This window comes from Melanerpes formicivorus, unplaced genomic scaffold (genome assembly GCF_026170545.1).
Source record: "Melanerpes formicivorus ecotype bairdi unplaced genomic scaffold, bMelFor1.0.p_v2 SCAF_6, whole genome shotgun sequence".
Lineage (NCBI taxonomy): Eukaryota > Metazoa > Chordata > Aves > Piciformes > Picidae > Melanerpes > Melanerpes formicivorus.
Genome location: NW_027142358.1, coordinates 3,437,157 through 3,461,893, shown reverse-complemented (window position 1 = coordinate 3,461,893; position 24,737 = coordinate 3,437,157). Strand labels below are relative to the sequence as shown.

General features: G+C 37.7%; 1 protein-coding gene across 4 annotated transcripts in view; it reads left to right on the top strand.

The window, feature by feature from the left end:
* VTI1A (vesicle transport through interaction with t-SNAREs 1A) overlaps positions 1 to 24,737 on the top strand; it is a 306,094-nt gene that overhangs the window by 45,301 nt on the left and 236,056 nt on the right. For 2 of the 4 annotated variants that reach the window (XM_068139374.1, XM_068139376.1), the window contains exons 4-5: positions 15,154 to 15,231; positions 22,163 to 22,183. In XM_068139374.1, coding sequence (XP_067995475.1) covers positions 15,154 to 15,231; positions 22,163 to 22,183 — 99 coding nt within the window. The remainder of the gene's footprint in view (positions 1 to 15,153; positions 15,232 to 22,162; positions 22,184 to 24,737) is intronic. The other 2 variants (XM_068139375.1, XM_068139377.1) reach the window with 1 other exon arrangement.

Sequence of the window (24,737 nt, the reverse complement as noted above, 5' to 3'; positions counted from 1 at the left end):
AGTGATCAGAAGAGTTCTTTGAAATGATTGTGCTAGCCCTTTGCTGCGCTTTGTGGAAGAACAGAAATCAGTTTTGTTTCTAGGCTGGGCTAACAAAACATACTGTGTTTTTGCAGCTACTTTGCTCTTTGCCCCAGAAGATGCATGCATCACCTCAGCAGGGCACTCAGACTCTGTAAGGTCATTGCCTAGAAACCAGATCTTGGAGTTGTTAGAAGCACAACGTACTGCTGCACCATTTGACCAATTGCAGAAGTTTAGGTTTTGACCTCAAATGAGTCTTTGCTCAACTCCTGTCTTGGTACTACCACCTGGAGTACTGTGTCCAGTTCTGGAGCCCCTATTACAAGAGGGATATGGAGGTGCTGGAACGTGTCCAGAGAAGGGCAACAAGGATGATCAGAGGGCTGGAGCACCTCTCCTATGAGGACAGACTGAGGGAGTTGGGGCTGTTCAGTCTGCAGAAGAGAAGTCTCCAAGGAGACCTAATTGTGGCCTTCCAGTATCTGAAGGGGGCCTACAGGAAGGCTGGGGAAGGACTTCTCAGGATCTCAGGTAGTGATAGGACTAGGGGCAATGGAATGAAGCTGGAGGTGGGGAGATTCAGGCTGGATGTGAGGAGGAAGTTCGTCACCATGAGAGTGATGAAGCCCTGGAATGGGTTGTCCAGGGAGGTGGTCGAGGCCCCGTCCCTGGAGGTGTTTAAGCCCAGGCTGGATGAGGCTCTGGCCAGGCTGATCTAGTGTGGGGTGTCCCTGGCCATGGCAGGGGGGTTGGAACTAGATGATCCTTGTGGTCCCTTCCAACCCTGACTGATACTATGATACACTTGTTAAATAATTAATTCCTCTTTGATTGTACCCCTTTATGTGTTTTTATAAACTTACTTGTATTATTTGGTGTTGCATTTTATTTCTACTCAGCCTCTTATCTTTGCTTCAGAGCATGGAGTTGCTAGAAAGAATTAATTTGGGGCGTACTTTTTCACCCTATGTATAGCATACATATGGAGAATCTGTCATCTGCAGTAATTCTTACTCATTTAAAATATAGTAATTTATTCCTGTCAGCACAGGGGATGGTTTGTTGTTTTAAATTGCTGACTTTGGGGTTTTTTGAACATCTGACAAAAAAATCTATTTGTACGACAGTTCAGTTGAGATAGGTGCTCTGTATTGCCTAACAGTGCAGTTTGGGGTCCCCAAGATAAAAGTTGACTGAATGCCAAGATTTTAGTAGAGCTTGTTTGTGCAGATAACAGAAGTAATCCGTATTCCTCAGGTCTATAAATGAAACAGGCAAAGGAGAAATATGTATACACACCATTCTCTTTGAGATAGTCGACTGGTAGTTTCTTCTTATTAACTGGGGACTATCTAACCCCTGAGAACAATGGAAAGCTGTCACCAGGGATGTTCCTGTATGAAATTGCAGTAATTAGAAGATTCTTATAATACTTGTCCCCCTTTAGCAGATAGTGCCTAAATAAATTATTCAGTGGATCGAGTTCTTGGCTTTCTGGCAATTTCTGCTCTTACAGGGTTAACTCTGTTTAGAACCCAGTTGAGATTATTGTAAATCTGAAAGTTGATCCATAATAGTGACTAAGTCTTAACTGTGCTTTCCAGGGTGATACAATCGAATGTTTTAGTCTTAGTGGCCATCTATAGGAATATTGCTTAGGAAAGCATCTACTGGTTTCTAATGATCTCTTGCAAAGATTCTTCTAGGATAAATTAAGATCCTGAAATCGCCCCTTCTTGATGAGGTGTTTTGGTCAATACTCTGAAGTCCAAACTAGGAATCCTAGTGGACTTGCAAACACTTTTTGCTAAGCCAGTGGTTAAGGTACAAAAATTGCTTTTCATCCCCAAATACAAGTATTACCCAAGTCAGATGTATGCAATTATGTACCCCTCTTTTGCTGCTCAACTGTGGACTGTCTTACATTTTGGAGTTAATGCCCAAGTATCCCTCTTCTGGTTTACTACAGGACGAGTTTTTCCCAGGTTAACGGCCATCCAAACCAGGAATTTAGTCCTGAGGATCTCTTGCTTGTAAAAAATCTGTTACTTCATGGGCATCTTTGTAGGCAACTTGTGTATGCACTGGTACTTGAAAATTCTCTCTTTTGCTTTATAAAGATTTTTTTAAAATACACAAATGTACTAATAAATTCCTTATCCATTTCCTTGTAAGTATCTCTTGAAAGACTAATTCTTGCTTATTTCTCTCATATCTGTGAGATATGAGAGATCTAGGAGGTATGAGAAATTTCATATTCTCATCTCTCGTATGCTATGATCATGAATTTTTTATGCTTGCAAAATCTAAGTAAATAAATAAAAGCATAAATAGTTCATCATGGAGCGTGCTCAGTATCAACTGGAACCATATTTTCTTCTTTTCATGATCTTTCAGACTGAAATACTTTTCACCTGTTGAATTCTTTCATACCTTTTATTGAACTTCATCTCTCTTGCAGAAAGGTTATAATGAAGTAGTTCCAACATGCAAACTGACGTTCAATGAATTTTTAAAACAAGGGTATGTTGTTAGATTTTTATCATCCTGCTGCCAATAAATGCCTATTTGTGTGGTCAGAGTCAGCAGTTCTTGTAATATGCTAGGTTATGTATTATCAGGTATCTTGTTTTGTGGGGAAAATGTGCAAGCTATCACTCAAAATCACCTAAACTTTTTCCTTGGGGCCGCTGCTTCAGAAGTCTTTGAAACGGCTGTGATCCTGTTATAATGGTTGCCATTGTGCTGTAGAACCATAAAGCTGCCCATAGTAACAGTGGGCAGTGACAAGTGACACCATGGGCTCTTCAGGATGACTGCTCTTGGTTTTTTTATGGGCTGTGATCCTGTGTGGGGCTTGAGAGAGGGAGGTTAGAAGAGGATCCAAGTATCTGAGTAGAGGGAGGAACGGGTTAAGAATGGCAAAACCCGTGGTGGGTAAAGGAGCAAAATACGAAGTTTCATCACACTTTGTGGTGAAAAGAGCTAAGTATGGTGGCACTGGAGACAGCACGTGACAAAACGGAGCAAGAAGATACAAGCTGTGAAAGGTGTAAGGCAGAAGACTGAGGAATGAACCTGAAAGGGAAAGATCTGTGGCTACATCACCTGAGAGTTCAGTAGAATGGTTGCTGGCACCCTCTGTATCTATGGGGAAAGTCATTTTTAGGTTGAAATTTTAACCTGAGATCATTACCTAAATTTGTATCTGGTTTTGCATGCTTCAGAATAAAAAATACAGACATGTTGCACACTTGAATGTTTTTTATTCCCTTCCGTTCATTACTTTCTTTCTGTGTTGGTTTTGTGTGTCAGGTTCATGAATTGGAGTTGGAAATATTTTGTTTGCCATATGCTATCAAACTTTGTTTGCCTTTCTATCAGATCATCTGTATTTGATGCTAACAGCTTTGTTATACCAGAAGTTCCTAAACTGCGCCACAGAAGAACAGCTGGTGGGGTGGAGGGACAGATGTTTGGTCAAATGGTACTGGGCCTTTCTTGCACTTCAAAGGAGCTAAGCAGAGATGGAATATGACTGTAGAGTATATGTCTAGTTTTCTAATCTAAGCAATTTGAATATGTGCCATATTTTATTAAGAGATTGGGAGAGCAGGTGACCTGTATGATCACAAATTGCACATGCTGTAGGTAGAGAAGACCACAGGTGACCTGTGAGAGACTTGTAACTCAGTGGTTCTGTGAATTTAACGAGTAACAGGGGATGATTTCTATTGTGAAAAAGACATTTGCATTTAGAAAAACAGCTTATATTTACCTGAGTTCTGCCTTTTAAGCCTAGTAACCTGGAAAAGAAAAGATTTTTTTCAAAGGTCTGAAACCTCTCCCCCTTTCTATTTTGTAAAGGACACTTGAAAATTCATTACCATTGCTTCCAGTGTAACAAGATCACATCTACAGAAGGGTAATATAAAAGTGGTAAATCCCAGCATGGAAAACTTTAGATAAGCATTTCTTGGGCTTAAATAGCACTCTGCAAACATAACAATGAATGATTCCCTTCAGCCTGGTGTTTATATCAATTTTTAATTTTATTTTTATGATTGTAACTACTCATCTTCCTGCTTGCTTCAGTTATCACACCCAGTTACCAAATCTGGGTCCCTAAGTATACAGTATTCTTTCGTCAGTATTCAGTTCCTCCAAGCTGCTTTCAGCTTTGGGCTATTCTGCTCAGCAGTTCATCTGCCCTTTTACTCACATCCCATAATCTCAAAAAGATTGCCTTGCATCAGCTGATGCATGAAGGGTGACAGAATCACAGAATGTTAGGGGCTGGAAGGGATTTTGAAAGATCATCCAGTCCAACCCCCCTGCCAGAGCAGGGTCACCTAGAGCAGATCACGCAGGAATGCATCCAGGTGAGTTTTGAATATCTCCAGAGAGGAAGACTCCGCAACCCCCCTGGGCAGCCTGTCCCAGTGTTCTGTCATCCTTACAGTGAAAAAAATTTTCCTCGTGTTTCCATGGAACTTCTATGCCTCAACTTCCACCCATTGCCCCTTGTCCTGTCACTGGGCGTGACCAAGCAGAGCCTGGCTCCTTCCTCTTGGCACTCATTCTTTACATCTTTATAAACATTAATGAGGTCACCTCTCAGTCTCCTCTTCTCCAAGCCAGAGAGCCCCGGCTCCCTCAGTCTGTCTTTGTAAGGAAGATGTTAGACTGCCTTCATCATTTTTGTGTCTTCCTGCAAATTCAGATGTAAGCCAACTCTTGGCCAACTTAGTGACATCTGCCTTTTGCACTGCCAACTTGCAGCTGTTCTATCTACTGCTACCTGTGCATGCTTGTCTGTTCCAGGAACATGGTTTTCAGTACTCTAGTTTCAATATTTCATACAACTCCATTCTATTGCTTCTCTCAAATGCCCATTATTAAGCTTTCATATTTCATTACTCAACCTGTCTTTACACATCTACGTAGCTGGCTAAGTTAACCAATTTGCCTATTCAGTCAATGGAAATTCCTCCAGAGATGCATGAGATGAATCAAACTCATTCCTTCTCAGATTCACCTTCCAGAAGAGCCTAGTGATTCCTTGAAACCATTCTGTGCATATTCAAAGACCAGTCTGATAATTAGTGTCACTGCCCTCTGCCTTGATATGTATAGCAAACATTGGCATCTCTCTGCCAAATTTGCTGACAAAGATTTTGTACGTTGCAGACCCTTGTTTGCCACAGAAAAGGGAAGAGCAAGGTAGGAGCACAACCTCTCTCTCCAAATAGGATGACAGTTTTAAAATAAGGATACTTCAGCTGTATGAAAACACTTGATGCAAGTTCAGAGTAATCCACAACTTTATTGTTTATTTGGATGTAGGAGATCTAAGTGGGATAAATTCTGTTGTTTATAGAATAGGTTCACACTTGGACTTAAAGGCAAAAGGAACATGTCTAGATTGTGGCATCAGCAAAAAACTGGATGTGAAGAATAGGAACAGCTAGAATGAATCCAGTATTTTTGTCAGTTTAATTGATCCTTAACTCCTGTTCAGAAATATTTAGGGATGGCCATATAATCACTTGAGGCAGGTCAGTCTCTATATCAAATCCTAGAAGACTCTCACTCCTAAACCAAACTTTTAGAAAGTCATGTCAGACATTGGAAGTCAGTCACTAATGTTATACAGGCTGCTGTTCTTCTAAAGAAGTCTCTGATAGATATGAATAACTTCAATTTAACCAACAGCAGAACTAGGCTACAAAAATAAACATTTTGAGTGTGGTTTAACTGCAGCAGATCATTACTCTTAGAACTGACACGTGCAGAAAATAAGTGTACATGTTAAAAGCTTCAAGTTTCTCTGCAAAATTAACTTTTTGGGAGAATTGTTAAGGGTAATGGTTGAATAGAGAGCTCCTAATGCCTTTTTCCAGCTCATGTTTCTTTTATGAAATCTTCATCATCCTGGCCTGGATCTTCATCATCCTGGCCAGCAGGAGCAGGGAGGTCATTCTGCCCCTGCACTCAGCACTGGTTAGGCCACACCTTGAGTACTGTGTCCAGTTCTGGGCCCCTCATTTCAAGAGAGATGTTAAGTTGCTGGAATGTCTCCGGAGAAGGGCAACAAAGCTGGGGTGGGGTTTGGAGCACAAGCCCTATGAGGAGAGGCTGAGGGAGCTGGGGTTGCTCAGCCTGGAGAAGAGGAGGCTCAGAGGAGACCTTATTGCTCTCTACAACTACCTGAAGGGAGGTTGTAGCCAGGTGGGGGCTAGTCTCTTCTCCCGGGCAACCAGCACCAGAACAAGAGGATACAATCTCAAGCTGTGCCAGGGGAGGTTTAGGCTAGATGTTAGGAAGAAGTTCTTCATAGAAAGAGTGTTTGCCCATTGGAATGTGCTGCCCAGGGAGGTGGTGGAGTCACCATCACTGGAGGTGTTTAGGAAGACTGGATGGGGTGCTTGGTGCCATGGTTTAGTTGATTAGATGGTGTTGGATGATAGGTTGGACTCAATGATCTCAAAGGTCTCTTTCAACCTGGTTCGGTTCGGTTCGGTGCTATTCTATTCTATTCTATTCATTGGTCATCTGAACTTATCCTGTACTAACTGTTTAACTCATTACTTTCTTATTTATATTTTTTTTGTCTCTCACAGAGAGCTTCCTTTTGTTCCTTTTATTTCTAATAAATGTCTACAGCCACACAACTTTATTAAATCATTTATCCAACAAATGCTGTTTAGAGGACTAGGAACAACTACACATCAACATGATGTATTTCAGACTGTCTTGTGAACCAAAGACTTCATGCTAAATCTCTGAAGTGGAAGATAAACTCCAATAGTTGGGCCAACAGACATGAAGCAAGAAAATATGGCCCCATTTTCTCTCAAATGGAGAATTTAGTACTGTGGGGATCAACTTTTAAAGAGAGTGCTCCAAAGACAGTGAAGCAGGGAAAAAGATAATCTTAAAGAAACTTGAGATTTTTTTAACTGACTAATTCACAGTCATTAGCTGGTGGTAAAGGATGATAAACAGATAAAACAGAACATGAAATGTTCATTAAAATACCTTTGCTTCAACTGAAATTTCTCTCTAGCTCCTGTTGCTAAAAAGTAGCAAGACATCCGCCGGTACTTTTCACCAGCTCCTTGCTTTCCCAGAAAGAAGCATCCAAGTGTTACGTCCTTCCTCTTCCTTTCACTTAGTTGTCCTTATCAGCTTGTACTTGCACTCTCTGACCAGATGCTGTGGAAGACCAGCATCTGTAATGCAATTCCATAGTTGGGCTGAAGCATTTATCTTTCTTGAATTGCTACCGTTGCCTTTTTCAGTTCTCCCTCTCCCTGGATTTCTATTGAATAGATAGGTAAAGCCTCGGAAGGATGGCAGGTTTGGGCCTTCCAGTTAAAAGTACAATTTTGATACAGAGCTCAGTTCTATTAATAAATTATACATTTTGTCCATTGTCAACTCCAGAGTGAAAAACAAAAGGAACCCATAAAGACAGATCTCATTTTGGACACCTGGAATGAGGGCAAAGCAGATAAATGAGATGTTTCCAAGGCAGCTGAATTGTCCCACCTACATCTGTGCCACTCTGATAGGATCTATTTTAAACCAAAGAAACTTAAGCAGGCCTTTCCAAAAATACTTTTTAGTACATGAAAACCTATTTTTAGGCACTGGCCTTTTTTTTCCACTGAGCATATATATTTCACTGTCTCAGAGCCATCTTTCCACCTGCATACCAATACATGGCTTTTAGTTTTTGAAGCTAATACAAAGAAAAAGAAAACTTCAGTTCATCCCTAAAAAGATGAATGATAATAAATATGAAAAACTATTCAATAAGAGTAGCAGAGGATAATTACTGACTTCACCATTAAATACAATACAGAATAAGGTTTGATGCAAAGAACAATTAAATAGAAAAGCAGTATAATTAAGGTGGTTTACATACCAACATAACCACATGGTGCTCATTCTCTGTAGTTCAAGTATTTTTGACCATTAGTACATTAGTCCAAACTGTTGATTAATAGAAAGGAAAAAGAACGATAGTTTGCATATAACACAGCCCAGACAAAACTGACTTTTTGGATCTTACTGTTTGTGCTTCTTGAATTTATTATTTTTGCCCTGACATGATCTAGCTGGGATTGCCTTTCTGTCCTTCTGGATCGCACATACTCGCACACAGACACATTGACTTGTTTACAAAAAGGGAACATTTGTCAGAGTTCAGTAATTTTAGTGGTTAGTGGTCACAATTGGGCTTTGCAGTGTGTAGGCTACTGAAGGAGTAAATCTGTACCTTCACTGCTCCCCACCAGGCATTACTGGGACAGAACCAGTTGCTCCATGCTGTGTTAAATCAATAGCTAATATGATAAAATACTAGCCCGATGTTCAGACATGGCATTTTCTGGTTTTATCACAAGCTGATGATTAGCAGTTCTTGCTTTAACACTACCTGAGATTAAAGTCAGTAACTAATCCACTGCCTATAATTTATGTAACTAAAGTCGTCCTGCTTTTATACTGCCTCGGCTTTTGAGTTCCTCAGCGTCTCCCATTCAGCAAAAATACCTATTAACATTATTCTTTTTCTTAGAAGTGCATAGAATGGATGAAAAATTGTTATTATAATCCATATATCTGTACCAAAAATAGCCATGCCAACCACTGTCCTACTTGGTTTGTTTCTTCAGCACTTAAGTCTTAAGCCCTGCAACACAATACAACAGCAAGGCAGCATATTTATGCAAAATAATGTATTTACAAAATATCTGTCATTTAAAGTGTCTTTCTGACAGGCAGGCTTCAGCTAACTTGTTATTTCCCCCCTTACCTCTAGCATAGTCAGAAATTCTGCCTCTAAGTGGACCCACACGCAACAAAAGGAGTAATGAGAAACAGTGGTACTGGCAGGAGCTCATTTCCCAGTAAATATTGATGTCCAAACGCAAAAATTTCACTGTATATTTCTGTTTCGTCCCTGCTCCTCTGTTGTCACCAACAATGCTTACACATTTCTACTGATCTTGTTTAGAGCTGCCTAGATTTTCACTGTCAAGGCAATGTAGTGTGAACCTTAAGGAAAACCTCACTCTATGTTAAGACTACATAAAGACTGCCGTATCAGGCAAAGCTTCAATTAGTCCAGAACTTGTACAGCCTCTTAGAGTGGCCATTAAGAGATAACAAGGGGAAGTCTTAAGGAACAGAGCTGGGATGGAACGATTCTCATTCCAGTCTATGCTGCCAGTTTCTGAGGAGCAGCAGTTCAGGGTGCTTAAGGGACAACTAAGGTCTTCACACTTAATAAACCTTGATAGTTACTGCTTCCATAATACTTCTTTTATTTAAATAGCAACTGAATGAGCACGCATGCATAAGAAGAAAGGTGCTCAGGTCTCAATATTAGGGCAAAGATTAAATTAAAAAGTTAGCCAAGCTCCAGAGAAAGAAGGAAACAATTAAAATATCAATGAAAAGCAATTAATTTATATCACAGAATTTTGTAACGTCTCTTCCATGGGAGCACGTATTGGCAATATGAATTTAATTCAGAGGTTCTCCTCTTTACAGGGTAAACTCCAGAGTAAGAGAAAGATTATCTAATGAATCGCTTCATTCAGGTTATTTAAACATCAGCTATGTTGGTCATCAGTTTGAGATGGAAGTAGTTTAGTGGGCAGAAGCTGTTACTCTTCATGACCCACGTAATATAGTGTCTTGTATCCTCATGAGGGTTTACCTGACCTTCGTCGCTGCCCTCACCCCATAATGAAACAAAAAGTGTGTTTGATGATGATTATTGAAAAGATTTATGGGCCTGTGACTTCTACTTAAAATGGGTGATAGTATCTCTGCATTAATTTCACATTAGCACTTGAAGTTTCATTTCTCTTTGCTGTTGTAGGAAGCTGATGACATCTGATGGCAGAACACAGGTTTTAAGTTGTGCATTTTTCTTTCAGAGTTGCCTGCAAGCTTTTTTAGTGTGTGTACATGCAGGGATCATAGGCAAGAGCAGGAATGGCTTTAAACATTGACTTTTGCTAATCAACATGTATTGTTAAATTGATTCCTTCAATCAGAAATTCCCTAGGATTTGTAGAATTCCTTATTTTTCCTTTTGGAGAGAAATGTATCTGCTTTAGCTTTTTCTTTTCATAAGGAAATGCTCGAAAGTCTAGCATTGCATTTGGTTGTATATTAGCCCTTTGTAATAATTTTCCTGCTTCTTACACACACTCAATAAAAACAAAAGCTACTTAAGAGCAGGAAAAACCCTTTGAAACTGCAGTGTGATGGAACGAGTCTGTTGTTCCTCAATCACTTTTTACATAGAAATGTAGAAGGTTTGAAAACTGAAGTTTGGACACCATTTCTCAAGCAATTTCAGTACTTTTTATTTCCTGAAGAAGAGGTTTTCTGTTTGTGTTTTAATGCAAGGTTTAAAATTGTTCAGTAAGGTCACTTCATTTTCTTCTATTTTTTTTTAACATTGTCTTTTGCATTTCTGCTCAGCCAAAAAAAACCAAAAAAAATCCCAAACCACCTTAAGTATCTGTTCTGAATGGCAGACATAAAAACGTTGATTCTTCAGTATTTAGCAGTCTGCTTGAGGATCAGGTCACTTTTTTTCCACCTTGCTTTTAGCAAGAGCATCGACAAAGCTGAGTAGTCTCAAAGAGCACAAAAGAAAATCTAATTTATTCATACAAGTTCTTTCTGGTTATACTAATCTCAAGTATTTATTTACATCTAGAGTAGGGCCAAACTCTGAAACAGATGCCTGAAGATTTTGTTTTTTCAAACCATTTTTATATACTAGGAAATCCTAATGAATTTTGTATGAAAACAGATGTTTGTGGATAAATAAGCCTTTTTGTTTGTTTATGCTTACTTTGCCAAAAAATCTGTTTAATCTGCTCCTAAAACATTGAGACAGAAAAATGGAGAGGCTGAGCCTTTTGTCTGAAATGCACCTAAGTTCTCTTATTTGTTCAGTGGACTACTTAGCATTTAGGAAGGGGGAAGGCTATTCTTTAGTTCAGGTATGAAAATGTGCCGTACTTTCTATCAATTACTTGGTTGATTGTCGAAAGTGCATTGGAGTGAGGGAGCATTGGCTAGTTCTGGCCTTCGCTAATGGGAACATTTCAGCATGTGGATGGTAATTAAAGTATAGAATGTGGAAAATTAGACCAAAATTGAATAGAAATGAATAAGTATGTGCTCTGTTGTGCAGATGTTGGAAAAAGATTATTTTGGATACCTCCTTCTATCTACACCGTATTTGGTTACCATGTAAAAATCAGTCCTACACCATGTAGATTGTTTCTCTTCCCATTGCCTTTTCTGTTTTTATGTTGTGATGTATCTGTATAGGTAGTAATTTAGCAAAATATCCAGTCTGCCAGGTGTGGAAACTAGCTGATTGTATTGTAATACCAGATCATTACTTAATTCATATGCAACCTTGCCTAGCACATGGAAAGCATTATAAATCTATTTACAGTGTGGCTGGTCTGATGATAACATTGTATTAAATTCCCAGGTGAGGCAATTTAAGCAATTGCTTTGCCATGTGTAGGCCATGGAAATTAACTTCTCGTATGCTTTAGTAATAGACAAACTTCATTTGTATGCTCAGATTAGTAGTATAGCAGGATTCTTACAGTCTGCTTACATGTACCCTACTTCACATGTAGAATCATACAGAGGGGTGGTACTACAGATCACAGATCTTAATTAGTTTAAGCTGAGTTAATTCATTTCAATTCTAATTTAGCTGGTCTTGCCCATGAACACATGCAGTTCTACTGGGAAATGTTAAGGCTTGGGTCAAGTAGACAGATTGTTTAAAGCCAAATTGCCAGACAGAACTGAGCAAGTGTATCTGTTTGAACAGGGCTTTAAGGAAATCACCCAATCAGTATGCAAAAATCCTGTTCATAAACCAAGAGAGTTCTGCCTGGAATCAGAAATTCTTCCTTGTCAGAAGGTCTGGATACTGTAGTACATTTAAAACAGCCCCTGAAACTTTCTTCCTCTCAAAGTTCGTGCAGAATGTAGCTTAACCCTTTTGTGTTGCAGTCTGTTTGTGTGCCTGCTACATTCGAAGGCAAACACATGCACTGAGTTAGAAGCACTCGTGGGCTTAGATTTTGTGTCTAGGAAATATAAAATACAAGGAAAACTTTTGTATTTGGCAGACCTTTACAGACAAAAAAAACCTGTGCATAGCACCTCTTAAACCTGTACTGAGCCTCCCAGAAATGCCTTGGATTGCAAACTCTGTAAAGCTTCTGTCTTTTCTAGAAACATACATATAAAGTACCAGTAGACAGTGGTAACTGACAACTAAGACTAAAAATGTTGACAATTTCTTGATTTGCCTGGTTAGCTTATGTATAGAAGTCATTAACTATTTATAAAATGCATTATGAATTGGGTTCCTTCAAACTGTAGCAGTGTGTGTGACATTTCCAGCTCAAACTATCATTCTTGCATTTGGCTAAAGGATGTATTTATAAACAGCTGATACTGATGAACTAAAAACCAAAACAAAACAACTAAAAATCATTTCATTACTGAGTCCGAATGAGCTGAATTATTTTCGATAGACTAAAAAGTGTTAGCCAATATTGCTTTAATAAAAAATAAGAATAGTAATTCAAAATATTGATATTTTGGACAAATCCTGGAAGAACAAACGGACACTTTAGTTCAAAGGCCTTTCCTTTCATATTATTGATTCATTTGGTAGGGAAACTGTGATCAAAAGTAGTATCAAATTATTTATTGACTATGGCAAAGAGTTATAGCTAATTGTAGTGAAAGGGTTATTCCTTTTAATATAATTACTGATTTTCAGATCATGAAAGATTATTGCAATGAAAGCAGCAATGATGCAAACATATTTATTAAGTTCAGTGCTGATGATATAAAGGATTATAAAGGGCTTCTAAAAATTGTATTGCTGTTAAGATTTATTTCTTCCCTGTGAAGAATATTCTTTTTCCTTTCTTCCAAGCAGGCTCTTATGAATGAGAATATCATCCAGACAAATCTTTCAAATAAATGGTGTGTAACCAAGGACCATCTCAGTCTCTGTATATAATTAGGCAACTTGCTCACTAGAGAACAAGCTCATGAAGCATCATGCCCCTCATCTCAGTCTAATAATGATAAATGCATTCAACACTAACAGAATCAATGGGGCTGAGTCATTTCATGAAATTGGGAGAGGCTGAACTACTAGATCTCAAATGGGAAGATCTTAATCAGAAAAGATTAGATATTTATTGGTATATATTTGTAATTTCCTTCCTTGTTTGATGTGTATCAAATAAAAATAGGAAAATAATGTAATTGAGCAATCTATGCCAATTTGTTGGCTTTTTGGTGAAAAAAGAGAGAAACAAAACCTAGCTCCATATGATATTCTTGCATACTGTGGAGTGTTTTAGTCCCCCATAGTGATGAAATGAATAATTTAAACAGGCAGCTCTGATACCACAGCCTGTTTAAAGGTTCTCATTTCCTTTAATGCTGTAGTCTACTTTAGCTTGGTTAGTACGAAACTGTGACAGCTGAGATCTCCAAAAGATTTGGCACAATTCAGCCCTTGTAGTAGGCCCATGGTATGCTTTGTCCTGGCTACGTACATCTGTAGCTTTAGTATATCATCTAGATCTGAACATGAGCAACTGAATCACAAATTGGTAAGCACTGTAATGATGATGGTGGTAATAAAGGGTGAACTACACAGGGTAAAAAGCTAAAATGTGGTGCTCTGAAACGACCAGTACAAGGCTTACTGCAGTGCTAGGTTCCTAGCATAAGGAGTGACCCACTTCCGTACTTCTTTGCACAAAGGTAATGAATTTCCTTGTGCTCATTATAATTTCTAGTGGGTTGTTCCCTGTGCACATTTTACAAGTGTGCTTTTTTTGCCATGATTGTCCAGTTAGGGAAGGAAGGTTTGAGGAGGGATTTGGTTTTGCTGAGTTCATTCTAGCAGTGACTAACACAGCAGAGTGTGAGGGAAGCTCTCTTCAATAAAGGAAGACCCTGCAGCTTAGATCTTGCTACTCTTGAGTTTCCTTCTCTGGTGAAGTGTAAAACCACACTCAAATAGAAAAATATCTTAGATGTTAAAAATCCTTTTCCACTTTTAATGGTGATTAGAGGGATATTAACTGACTAAGGGCCTATTATTTCACCAACAGAGAAATTGAAGGATGGGATGATGCTTTTTTTTTATGGACCTCTCCATTGTTCCATTGAACACTGTGATACCTTAATAATCTTCAGACATTGTTTTCCATTGCTTGGTACTTGATCTAATTTATAATCAATACGATGCCAGTTCATGATCAAATCTAATGCTCATAAGCTGTGAATAACAACTATGATAACTATCTAATGAATCTCTTTTGTGGTGGTCCATGAACTGCTGTAAGCCAGGGTTTCCTTCTACTGTTGTTTTCTCTCCTTTTTTTCTGCCCCCCCTTCTGATTTCTGGTCCTTTTCCAGTAAGGCTTCAAAGCCTCAGCGACATAGAAAACACTTGTTAATTTTCTACATCTTAAAGTTCAACCAGTTCTGTCAAATGTGTTTTGTTCAGGTTTGGTTTTGTTTGTTGTGGCTTTTTTTAATGGGAAAAGCTCAGTCTTCCTTTCCTACTTAGTGGCATCACTGCTCTATTATGCTGAGTTCTGCATGCATCTAGCAAGCGTTCTTCAGAACAATGCATTTCTGCATTTCTTCAATGCTTTTGGTGTTGGTGTATGTTACCTCTCCCAGTTACTGGATTATCAGAGTTGGGATCACACGTTGCATATCTTGAGCTTCAGAGTTGGGATCACACGTTGCATATCTTGAGCTTCGCTGAAGCTTCTTTTCCTTGCTAAAACGTTAAGGATGTGGCTGTCCTAGAAACACTAAGGTTTTGCCAGGCACATTTGTCAAAATGCAGCAGGAGAAGAACTTTTTAATAACTTTTCCTTGCAGATAGTTTAATATTTTTTTTATCAAATAGGTATCCATTAGGGGGCTCTCGAGGTTTAAGATGATCAGCCTTGATACCAATGGCTTCGGAGCTTTACTTCCTAACCCTTTTTTCTTTTTGTTTTACAGAAAAGGTCACGAATCGCCTACAGTGATGAGGTGCGGAATGAGCTCCTAGGGGATGACGGGAATTCCTCAGAGAACCAGGTAGGATGCTAATCAAGAAGCCCTAGTGGGTGGCTGGAGGGTGAAGGAGGTCACTGGCACACTGGGCTTCTCAAGCTGCTCCTTAACAGCATTAGCAACAACTCATGTGGAAGTGATACTGTTTAATGCAAAGCTGGGGTCTTAATCAACTTCAAAATGTTTCTTGGAGATCTTACATTTAACCCTTTAACTTGTGATCACTGTCTGCTATCTCAAAAAAAAATCTTTTCTTCTCTTTTATTATTTAGTACTTAAGAAATAACTTGAAACGCGCTGTTTGCCGACAAAGCCAAGGTCTTCACCTCAAACACATGTAAAAGGAATGAAAAAAGTACATAATGCAGCTTTGATAATAATGCAGTATAATTAAATCAACACTGGCAGGCAAAACAAATGAAAGTGCGCTTTCAGAATTAGGCAGTACCCCACTCTGTTTCCTTGTGTGATTCCTTCCCTAAACATATTCTCTCTCCTTGTACCAAAACCACAAGTTGTACTAGTAAGAGCAAGCTTTCATAATGTGTGTTGTACTAGAATGCAGAGTGCCATCCATCTCTTTAAATGAGAGAAAGCTTGATAATCCTGAGGCTTTTTTTAAAAGTCTTGTACCCCTATTGTTGTTCTGGACACTGTAGTGAGGATCCTGCTAGACTGCTGAAAATTAGAAAAGCAACACTATATATTCATGGGACTTTGACCCACCTGTTAATATTTCTTTTGGTGCTGAAAACTTGCTTGACAGGCTCTGAGCAGAATGTTTCCTTTCTCTTTTGAAAACCACATCAGCTGTAATCAAAGTTGTGCATTTTGAGTCAGAATTCTGTTAGTCAAAAGTTTTCTTAAATATCAGATTTTTTACCCTTGTGAGCAGAATTTTAATTATTTTTGATAGTGAAAGTGAAAATTGTTTAAGTGTTTAAGTGATAAATGCAATATTAAATAAGGAAATGGAGCAGAAAATATTCCCAAGTTTCTGGTGTCTTCTACTCCCTCTATAAAGGTCAGTTGCACTAAGGATAGAAAATGAATAAAGACTTGGATGCTTATCCCAGTACACTTAATTTTAAACCACAGAATCCTTAAACATTAAGCCTGTGCAATATTTTAAATATACTGTATCAGTTTTAAAACCTGTAGCACACTAATACATGCATTAATGAAATTATACACAGGATACAATTTGCCTGTACAAGACTGTAGTGTATAGCAGCTCTAATACCTATGTGAAAAGTTAAAAGTATCTTAATCTTCATGTTTCTATATCATAGCAAGGGGAGATTCCAGAATTAGAATCAAATAAAAGATTTTTCTTTTAATCCCTAAATAAATGTATGGAAATGATGATTTGGGGGAAAAGAGTGTCATGATGGTAAACTCAGTCCTGGGAAAATGTTAGGTTTCTCATTTATTTCTTTTGAGGTGAAGCTATTTTTACATTTCAAGAAAAAATTGTGTGAATTCAGACATAAAAGGGCAATTGTGATAAGAAGCTTTACTTATAACAGAATATCTTATGTGTAGGGATGAGATAAAATATTTTATTTTCACTTTTTAAGGAATGGTTAAATAACTGGTTCATCTGCACTTTTTGTGAGTTAGGATCTTTTTTTTCCCCCTGAACTTGATGGAAGAAACATGGTCTCATCTCAAGGAACCCAAGAATACTTTCAACCATTTGTCTTTTTTTTTTTTTCCCTTCCAAATGACCACTTCTTCATAGGAAGAAAATTTTGGCTGGTAAAGGAGTTTTACTTAGTCTTTTAAGTAATCAAAATCCTTTTCTCTAGCCCAGCTTGGAATTGTTTCCCCTGTACATTTGAGTGTTCTGAATTTCTTTATTTTATTCCTTGAAAAGTGTTATGAAATATCACCTTACAGGAGCCACCTGACTTCTTTTCAATATGTGAATGCCAGTGTGCTTTGTCTTTTCTATAAATTATGTTGTTCCCCTATTCACTCTCATAATCTCTTTTGGTTATGCAATATCATTATTTGTATTCGCACTTAATATGCATGCAGTTATAGGCACAAGAACTTAGTGCAGAAACTTCAGTCCGATGTTGAACTACTCAGAACATGCAGCTATCAAAATCAGTCTAAGATTTGGGTACATACCTTACACTGAACATGTTGTATCAACATACATATAATTCATTAACCCCAAGCTTAATGTAGGTTCACTCCTAGAAGTTTTTATATCAATAGAATACTTGGACTGAATGACAAAAGGATGCTCACATATAACTTGCAACCATGTAAGGTATTTGAAGATGTTTCGAATGCTTGCTTTCATTCTATCTGATAGAAATAATTACAGGTAGTGGACTTAGCCTCACCCTAATGTTCTTGGACTTCTCAATCAATTTGGGTTAGGTTAAAGTAGTTAAATTGAAAAATGATGGTTTATTCTCCTCATTTCAGTCACCAGAGTGTGAAAGGGAAGAGGAAGGATTCCCCTTTTGACAAAGGAGTTGTTGAAAACATTTCTCAGTTCAGAATTCCTCCTGTACCAGTCCACAAACATTGGTAAAATCTGCCAATAGAAATGCTGAATATCTGGTTCAACTGAGGTGTTGCACAAGGGAAATGAGATTTGATCTGCATGGCTTAGGTATGGTCTCTGTCATCATGATAAACATTTGCATAATGTTTGTGGTGCAGTAAGAAGACAAAAGGAACTTAATGTACATTGGCCTAGTATGACCATATTAAGTATCTAGAAATAAATGAGACACTCTTGAAAAAATAAACAATTTGGATCTTTTCTTTATTCAGCTTCTGGTTGAATTGGTTGACTTTCAAAGGCACAATTACAGCAAACCACAGCTGAGTTATAAGCGGTAATGAATAGAGCCATGGAGTTTCCAGTTGTTCTCCCAAGAAGAAAGATTGAAGTACGAAGAACAGATGGAAGAGTTAGGAAATGAAGATTTATGTTTTGTCTTCTTCCTTTTTCAAAAATGTCTCCCTTAAGTAGCAGTCAGTACATGTAGATGACAACTTAAATGACATTAGACATTGTCTTCTAATAATTATACCAAGATTTAACTAATTTTACTAGATAAAACATGTAGAAACTTCTTGTACGAAACTAAGAATTATCCAATTCTGCTATTCAAAGTGTCTTTGGAAATAAATGCGTCTTTGTTTAATGAGATAGTGCTATAGTGCTCTAATACACCTTAATTTCTTCTTAATTTGCATCATATCAATGTAGTCAGGTAAGGCACATGCAGAGGTTGAGAAGCAGGAGGTGTCCCTTCTTACATCAACAACCCCTCGCTAGCAACCCCAAAATCTACTGAGTGCATTAGGTTGCTATTTATGTTTCAGGAGAGGTCTTGAACAGTTCTGTTGCTTTCAAGTCTTCCTTGCCATTCTAGCCATCAACATTTAGTAAATCCCTTGCAAGTTTTGAGTTTTCCAGCCAATGATACGCTACTTAAACTTGTGGCTTCGCTTTAATAATCATAAAACTGGTTTATGTGGCAAGTCAATACTTTTTTTTTTTTTAGAAAGTGCATGTTGGGTTATTCAGAAATCCATCTCAACCAAAATAATGGCAGGTACAGTATTAACAGCTTGCTTGAAATATGGTAGTTTTCCTTTCTCTTTCGCAGCTGTGTTCATTAACGAGTTTAAATGCATTTGCATTAGGTTAAACTGCGTGTCCGTATGCACGCATCGTAGATGTGATTTGTGGCGAACAAATATTTTGTGGCTCCTTAATTTCTGACTACAAAGTTGTGATAATATGAGAAATTTTTTTTTATTATTTTTTTTTTTTGCCTTGCTGTGCATAAAGTGTGTCAAACTTCAGCTACAGACCAGGGGGTGAAGTTGGTCAATTTAATTCCCCGAGATCTAAAGAAGGTCGGTATCATTTCATATAGCCCTGGCAGAGCAGATCATTACCAGACACAAATCTGTTCGTTACATGCCGAGGGTTTATAGCAAAATAAATAGACTGTCATCATAAGTTCAGAAAATTGTGTGTTCGACCCACGATAATGTGTAAAGGGCGTTTAATAGAGTTCAGCATTTATTCGTTATCTATATGCGGACAGAGACGGCGGTAGCGTTATCAGCTTTTTTTTTCTTTTTTCCTCTTTAAAAAAAAAAAATCAGTAGTTTTCTCTGTCACGTGGTGTGTGCCTCACACACAGACAGACACACACACACCCCCCATCTCTCTCCCTCTCTCTCCCTCTCTCTCTCTCTGCGGCTCAGTTTTGATTTTAGTCACAGCAGAAGGCTTAGCCACAAGAGATTCCACTGGTTCAAACCAGCGTAAACCAGATTTATTCTATGAGTTATTTATTTATTTGTTTGGGGGTTGTTGCATTTTGGGTTGGTTTCTTTTTTTTTGTAGCCTACAAAGGAACAGATTACGTCTGGGATTGAATTCAGTATTGTGAAAAATAGAAATCAGTAGCTAGATAGGTAGATAAATAAATAAACACAACCTTTGTTTCGCAAAATACGCTGATTATAAGAACCTAAGATGGTGGCTGCAGACAGCTTGGTGCTGCTTGCAGTTGAGCAGGGAGCGTCAAAAAAAAATAATGTGTGGAAACGGAGAAGTAAGGGTAACATATTTTCATGAAGAGCATTGTTAAATGGGGGAAAAAAATACATCTTTTGTTAATTTGAATGAATATCTTTCAGCCAATGTTAGAGAGGGGAGGGGAAAAAAAAAAAAGCCCCTTCTCATTTCTTAGCTTAGCTGCAAATCCCATGCAGAGCTTAAATTCAGCCATGCAGCACAAACAAGATAGAACATTTTTGTTTGGGACCTATTGAAAAAACAAATGTGCAGCATTTTAAAACTCTCATTGATTATAGCAGGGTGGCATGCCCAAACGGGCGCTAGTGCAGGAGAGTAGTTTTAAACTTTGGCCCTTTAAGTATCATAGTCAACTGAAGAATGGTGGCCTCAGAAAGAAAAGATAGCTATGTGATCAACTCCCAGATCGTCTCTTTCTAAAGAGCCTTAATGTTTGCCTTTTTGGGGAAAAAAGGGGGGGAAGATCTGGAGAAAGAGACCAATTTATGATAGGCCAAGCTCTTGAATTTAAGCGCCGGTTTGGCGGACAATGCAGTTTTCTTTATACCAATTCTAGCAAAGTTCCTTTAGCTACATACTGAAGAGCCATTTCAGTTTAAGTCTGTGTGGTAGTAGCCCTCCTAATTACGTCTCGTTAGAGCCTCCTTGCCTGTTTTGGTGTGAGGCGTATGTTCAGTCTTAGGCGAGCCATATGAAACAATAGAGAATAATGGAGGTTCTTTTGTTTCCTTCATGCTGGCGAGAATTTATGAGTTGTAAACATTTCCCAGCTTACACACGTGTTGAAAATTAGTGTTATGAAACTGGGGGTGAAGTATCAGCATAAACTGAGATAATGATGTAGCTGTTGTAATTTGGAATTCAACTGGAATCGGTGAGAGAACTGTAATTTTTTGATAAAGAGCCACTCTTGTGCAGACATTTGTTGTGAGTAATTATACATTTTTATTCCAGTACAAATAACTTACCAGTCTCTCTGAGGGGAGAGCATATTACAGCATAGCTTGATAATCAGACTGGGGTTTGATTTAGTTTTGCTGTAAACCTGCCAGAGCAATATTAGCAGTAGTATTAGATTGTCTTGATTTACAAGGAGAAATTGGTAAACTTTAATTGTATAAACCATGTAAGTATGCACACACACACACAGTGTGTATATATAGGTGTATATATATACACACACACTGTATAATGGTCTAGGATTAAGAACCTGGAAGGGGTCTTTTCTGAGGGGAGTATTTTTTGTGTTGTTCCTTATTCTTTTGTCTGTTTTTAAATAAGCTATACAATAAATAATAATTTTCTTTCTTTCTTTCTTTCTTTCTTTCTTTCTTTCTTTCTTTCTTTCTTTCTTTCTTTCTTTCTTTCTTTCTTTCTTTCTTTCTTTCTTTCTTTCTTTCTTTCTTTCTTTCTTTCTCTCTTTCTTTCTTTCTTTCTCTCTTTCTCTCTTTCTCTCTTTCTCTCTTTCTCTCTCTTTCTCTCTCTTTCTTTCTTTCTTTTTCTTTCTCTTCCTCTTTTTCTCTTTCTTTCTCTTTCTCTTTCTCTTACTTTTTCTCTTTCTGTCTCTCTCGTTCTCTTTCTTTCTTTCTCCCTTTCTTTCTTTCTCCCTTTCTTTCTTTCTCTCTTTCTTTTTTTCTCTCTTTCTTTTTTTATCTCTTTCTTTTTTTCTCTCTTTCTCTCTTTCTTTCTTTCTCTCTTTCTTCCCCTCATCCCCTCTTTCCCTCATCCCCTCTTTCCCTCTTTCTCTCATTCCCTCATTCCCTCTTTCTCTCTTTCTCCCTTTCCCTCTTTCTTTCTCTTAACTGGAAAAAAAGTCCTCTGAGATTCAATAATAAAATTAGATAAGTTACAGTAGAACTCAGCTGTATAAAAATTGAGACACTGGTTACAGGCTGTAAAGATGCAGTCGTCTATTAATAAGTTAGATCTGGTAGTAAAATAAGAAATCAGTTGTCACAACTAAAATATACAGAAAACATTCTGAAAACTTGTATATACAAAACCACTTCAGCTGTACAATCTTCGAAGAGAGGAATAGTAAACTTGTTTTTTTCTTTATAATATAGACTTCTATGAAGTCATTCCCCTTTATTTCATGATGGTGTCTTAGATGTGGTTTAAAAGAGAATTTCACACTATTCTCTTTGTTTAATGTGACAGTGTGAGAAAGTGATCTTTATTCGTTCAAAAAACTCTGCATGTAGTCTATGTTTAGGTTCTTTTAATGTGTTTGTCTGTGATTTTTAAATGCTAAACATGTAAACAGATAAATTGTCAATGTTAATTCTGTATCCTGTCACACAACTGATCTTTCTTTCCTGCCATTTCTTTCCTTTTTATCTTTTTTGTGCGTTCATGTTGCAGTTGATAAAATTACGTGAAGAGGTGAGTACTTTCTTGCTTTTTGTTGTCTAGCTTTCCCTTTAAAGCTGAGTTTCTAAATCTGAAGTAGATCTTTTTATTCATTGTTGCAGGGAAATCTACACAAAGCAAAAATATTGATTACATTGCTTTAAAATATTCACTGTTGCGTCTCTTTTTCCCTAATAATTGTGTACTTACACAGGAATCTCTAGATCAAACCTTAGAAATTAACATTCTTTGATAGTGGAAATTTTTTAAAGGCACCAGAAATAGAAGGGAAAGAAAACCCCAACCCTGTTATTTGATCTCTGCTAGAATACCATGATCAAATCGGGTACAGTAATAATCGTGTCTGCATCACAAAATCTTTGATAGGGTAAATACATTTATACACTGGTATTGAAAGTGAAAGCATTGCTTTGTAAAATCACAGGCTGAAACACTGTAAAAATCACACAGATTCACAGTGGTTTGAGTTTGGTGTGAGGTATTGAAGCATATGTTGGCTATTGTGTACCAACTGAAAATACAGTACAGGTAGACCTACGCACACATATCAATATTTATTATTTATTTGTGAGTGCTGTAGATCTGTAGGTGTAACACTAGAGATCAGTATTCCAGAATACCTTTCTTCCAGTTATAAAATGACTCATAAATATTTAGAGAGAGAAGCCTGTTTTAATGGTCAGTTCCTCAAATGTTTCAGTATATGTTTTAATTTATTTTTTTCTGAAATTAATCTCCTCTGTTGCTTGCTCCTGTAGCAAAGCAGGTATCTGAACTGAACTTTTAATTATTTCCTGAGAGCTGCCAAAAAGAAAGTCTCAATAAAGTCCAGATTGCTTATAGGTCAGATTTCTGAAGTGTTTTGTATGGAGAGTTGGAACCACTGAAGTATTTGAATAAATATGTTTAGAAGCACGAATACTTTAACATCACATATTTGTCTGCTATCTCCTTTTTGAAATGTGTGCCCAGACATATCAGTAATGAATACTGAGCTCTGCAGGAAAGGATTTGTAAGTTTTAGAACTGAGGATGACAAAGAATTGTGAAGTAACCAGATTAAGGACAATTACAATGAATTCTGAAAAACAGGAAGGTATTTGTAATATTCTTTAACTAGCTCCCCAAATGCTTTATTTTTTCCCCTCTTCTTCTGGAGCTGATATTAGTATGATAAATCTTCAGAGTAAAATAGTTAACAAAAAAAAAAAATAAACAAAATAAACATGTAACCACATGACAGCCCTCCCACCACTGCTGAGCTCCCCTCCCCAACAGTCCCAGTATTTAAACAGATGACAATATTGTTGCAAGGGTTTGTATAGCCTGATAACTGAGATTTTTTTCAGAAGCTTCATCTGTCATCCTTTTAACAACACCTGCACGTCTGCTCCTGTGCTTTTGTAAAAGAATGTAGTAGGATCATTTTTGCTTGCAAATATAGATAATAGTTTTTTTTAAACATAAAGAATCCTCATTTGTAAATTTACTCTGAAAAAATGCATCAGATATAAAGAGCAGGCTCCTACTTAACTGCTCTTCTTATTTAAATAGCTGTGTGGGGAAAGAAGGAAATTCAGGATGCTATTGCAAAGGACTGCAACTTAGGAGCTGTTCTGAACTCAGTCATACCATTTGGAGCTTAGAAATGCTCTTTGTTAGCCACCTACATATTTTGACATTGCTTCTGGTAATTTTCTTTTTTCCTTTCTCTTGCTAACCTTGAAAGTTACTTTTCCCTCTCTCTGCATGTTGTGAGAGCATCAGCAAATAAAACTAAATAAAAGGATGTATTATTTTTTCTAGATCAAAATTGTAGAGGCAAAGTGGAAATAATTTTAAAACCCACTGTAAGCATTCTCTTCTCTGCACTTTGGTACACACTGTGTGCTGGATAGGTTGTAATTGCAATGGTGTTTTTTATACCCGATGCAAAATGCACATTAAAGTTTAAATGAAGGCTAGTACAGTGACTCAGGCATAATTCCTAACTCGTCACATAGTGAAACATCAAGGCATCCCCAATTATAGTTCTCCTAAGGAGGTATGAACTGATCTTAAAAAGAAATTGTGCTTTGCCTTACTGTTTGTTAATAAAACCTGTGCTTCCTCTCATTACAGGGCTCTTTTCTAGCACACTTGCCGTACACAGGCTTCCACGGAGGCTGTGTCGCTCTGTCTTTTTTGCTCCTGAGATCTCAGTTTGAATCCAGCCCACATGGAATGACTAAATCTCTAGTGATAGCATGCCACTTTGCAAAACTTCCTTATGTAACTCCTGATAGAAGCTGTTTCTGAAGCTGCAAGACACTGAATCACCTCGCTACACACCTTACAGAGAGCTGGGGATACTGTAGGAGAAGGAGTTTGAGGAGGGTGGGAAGCAGTTGAAAGCTTCAGCTGCTACTGTAGGGCATTGATTTCAGGACCAAAGAACAGGGTGTCTCCAAACCCAAACAATGTAAATAATGCCACCCTTAATAATAAAAATTAGGTTTCATTGCAGAATGGTCTGGGTGGAAAGGTTCTGCAATCAAGAAACAGCTCCGAGTTAATGTTAGCTTCG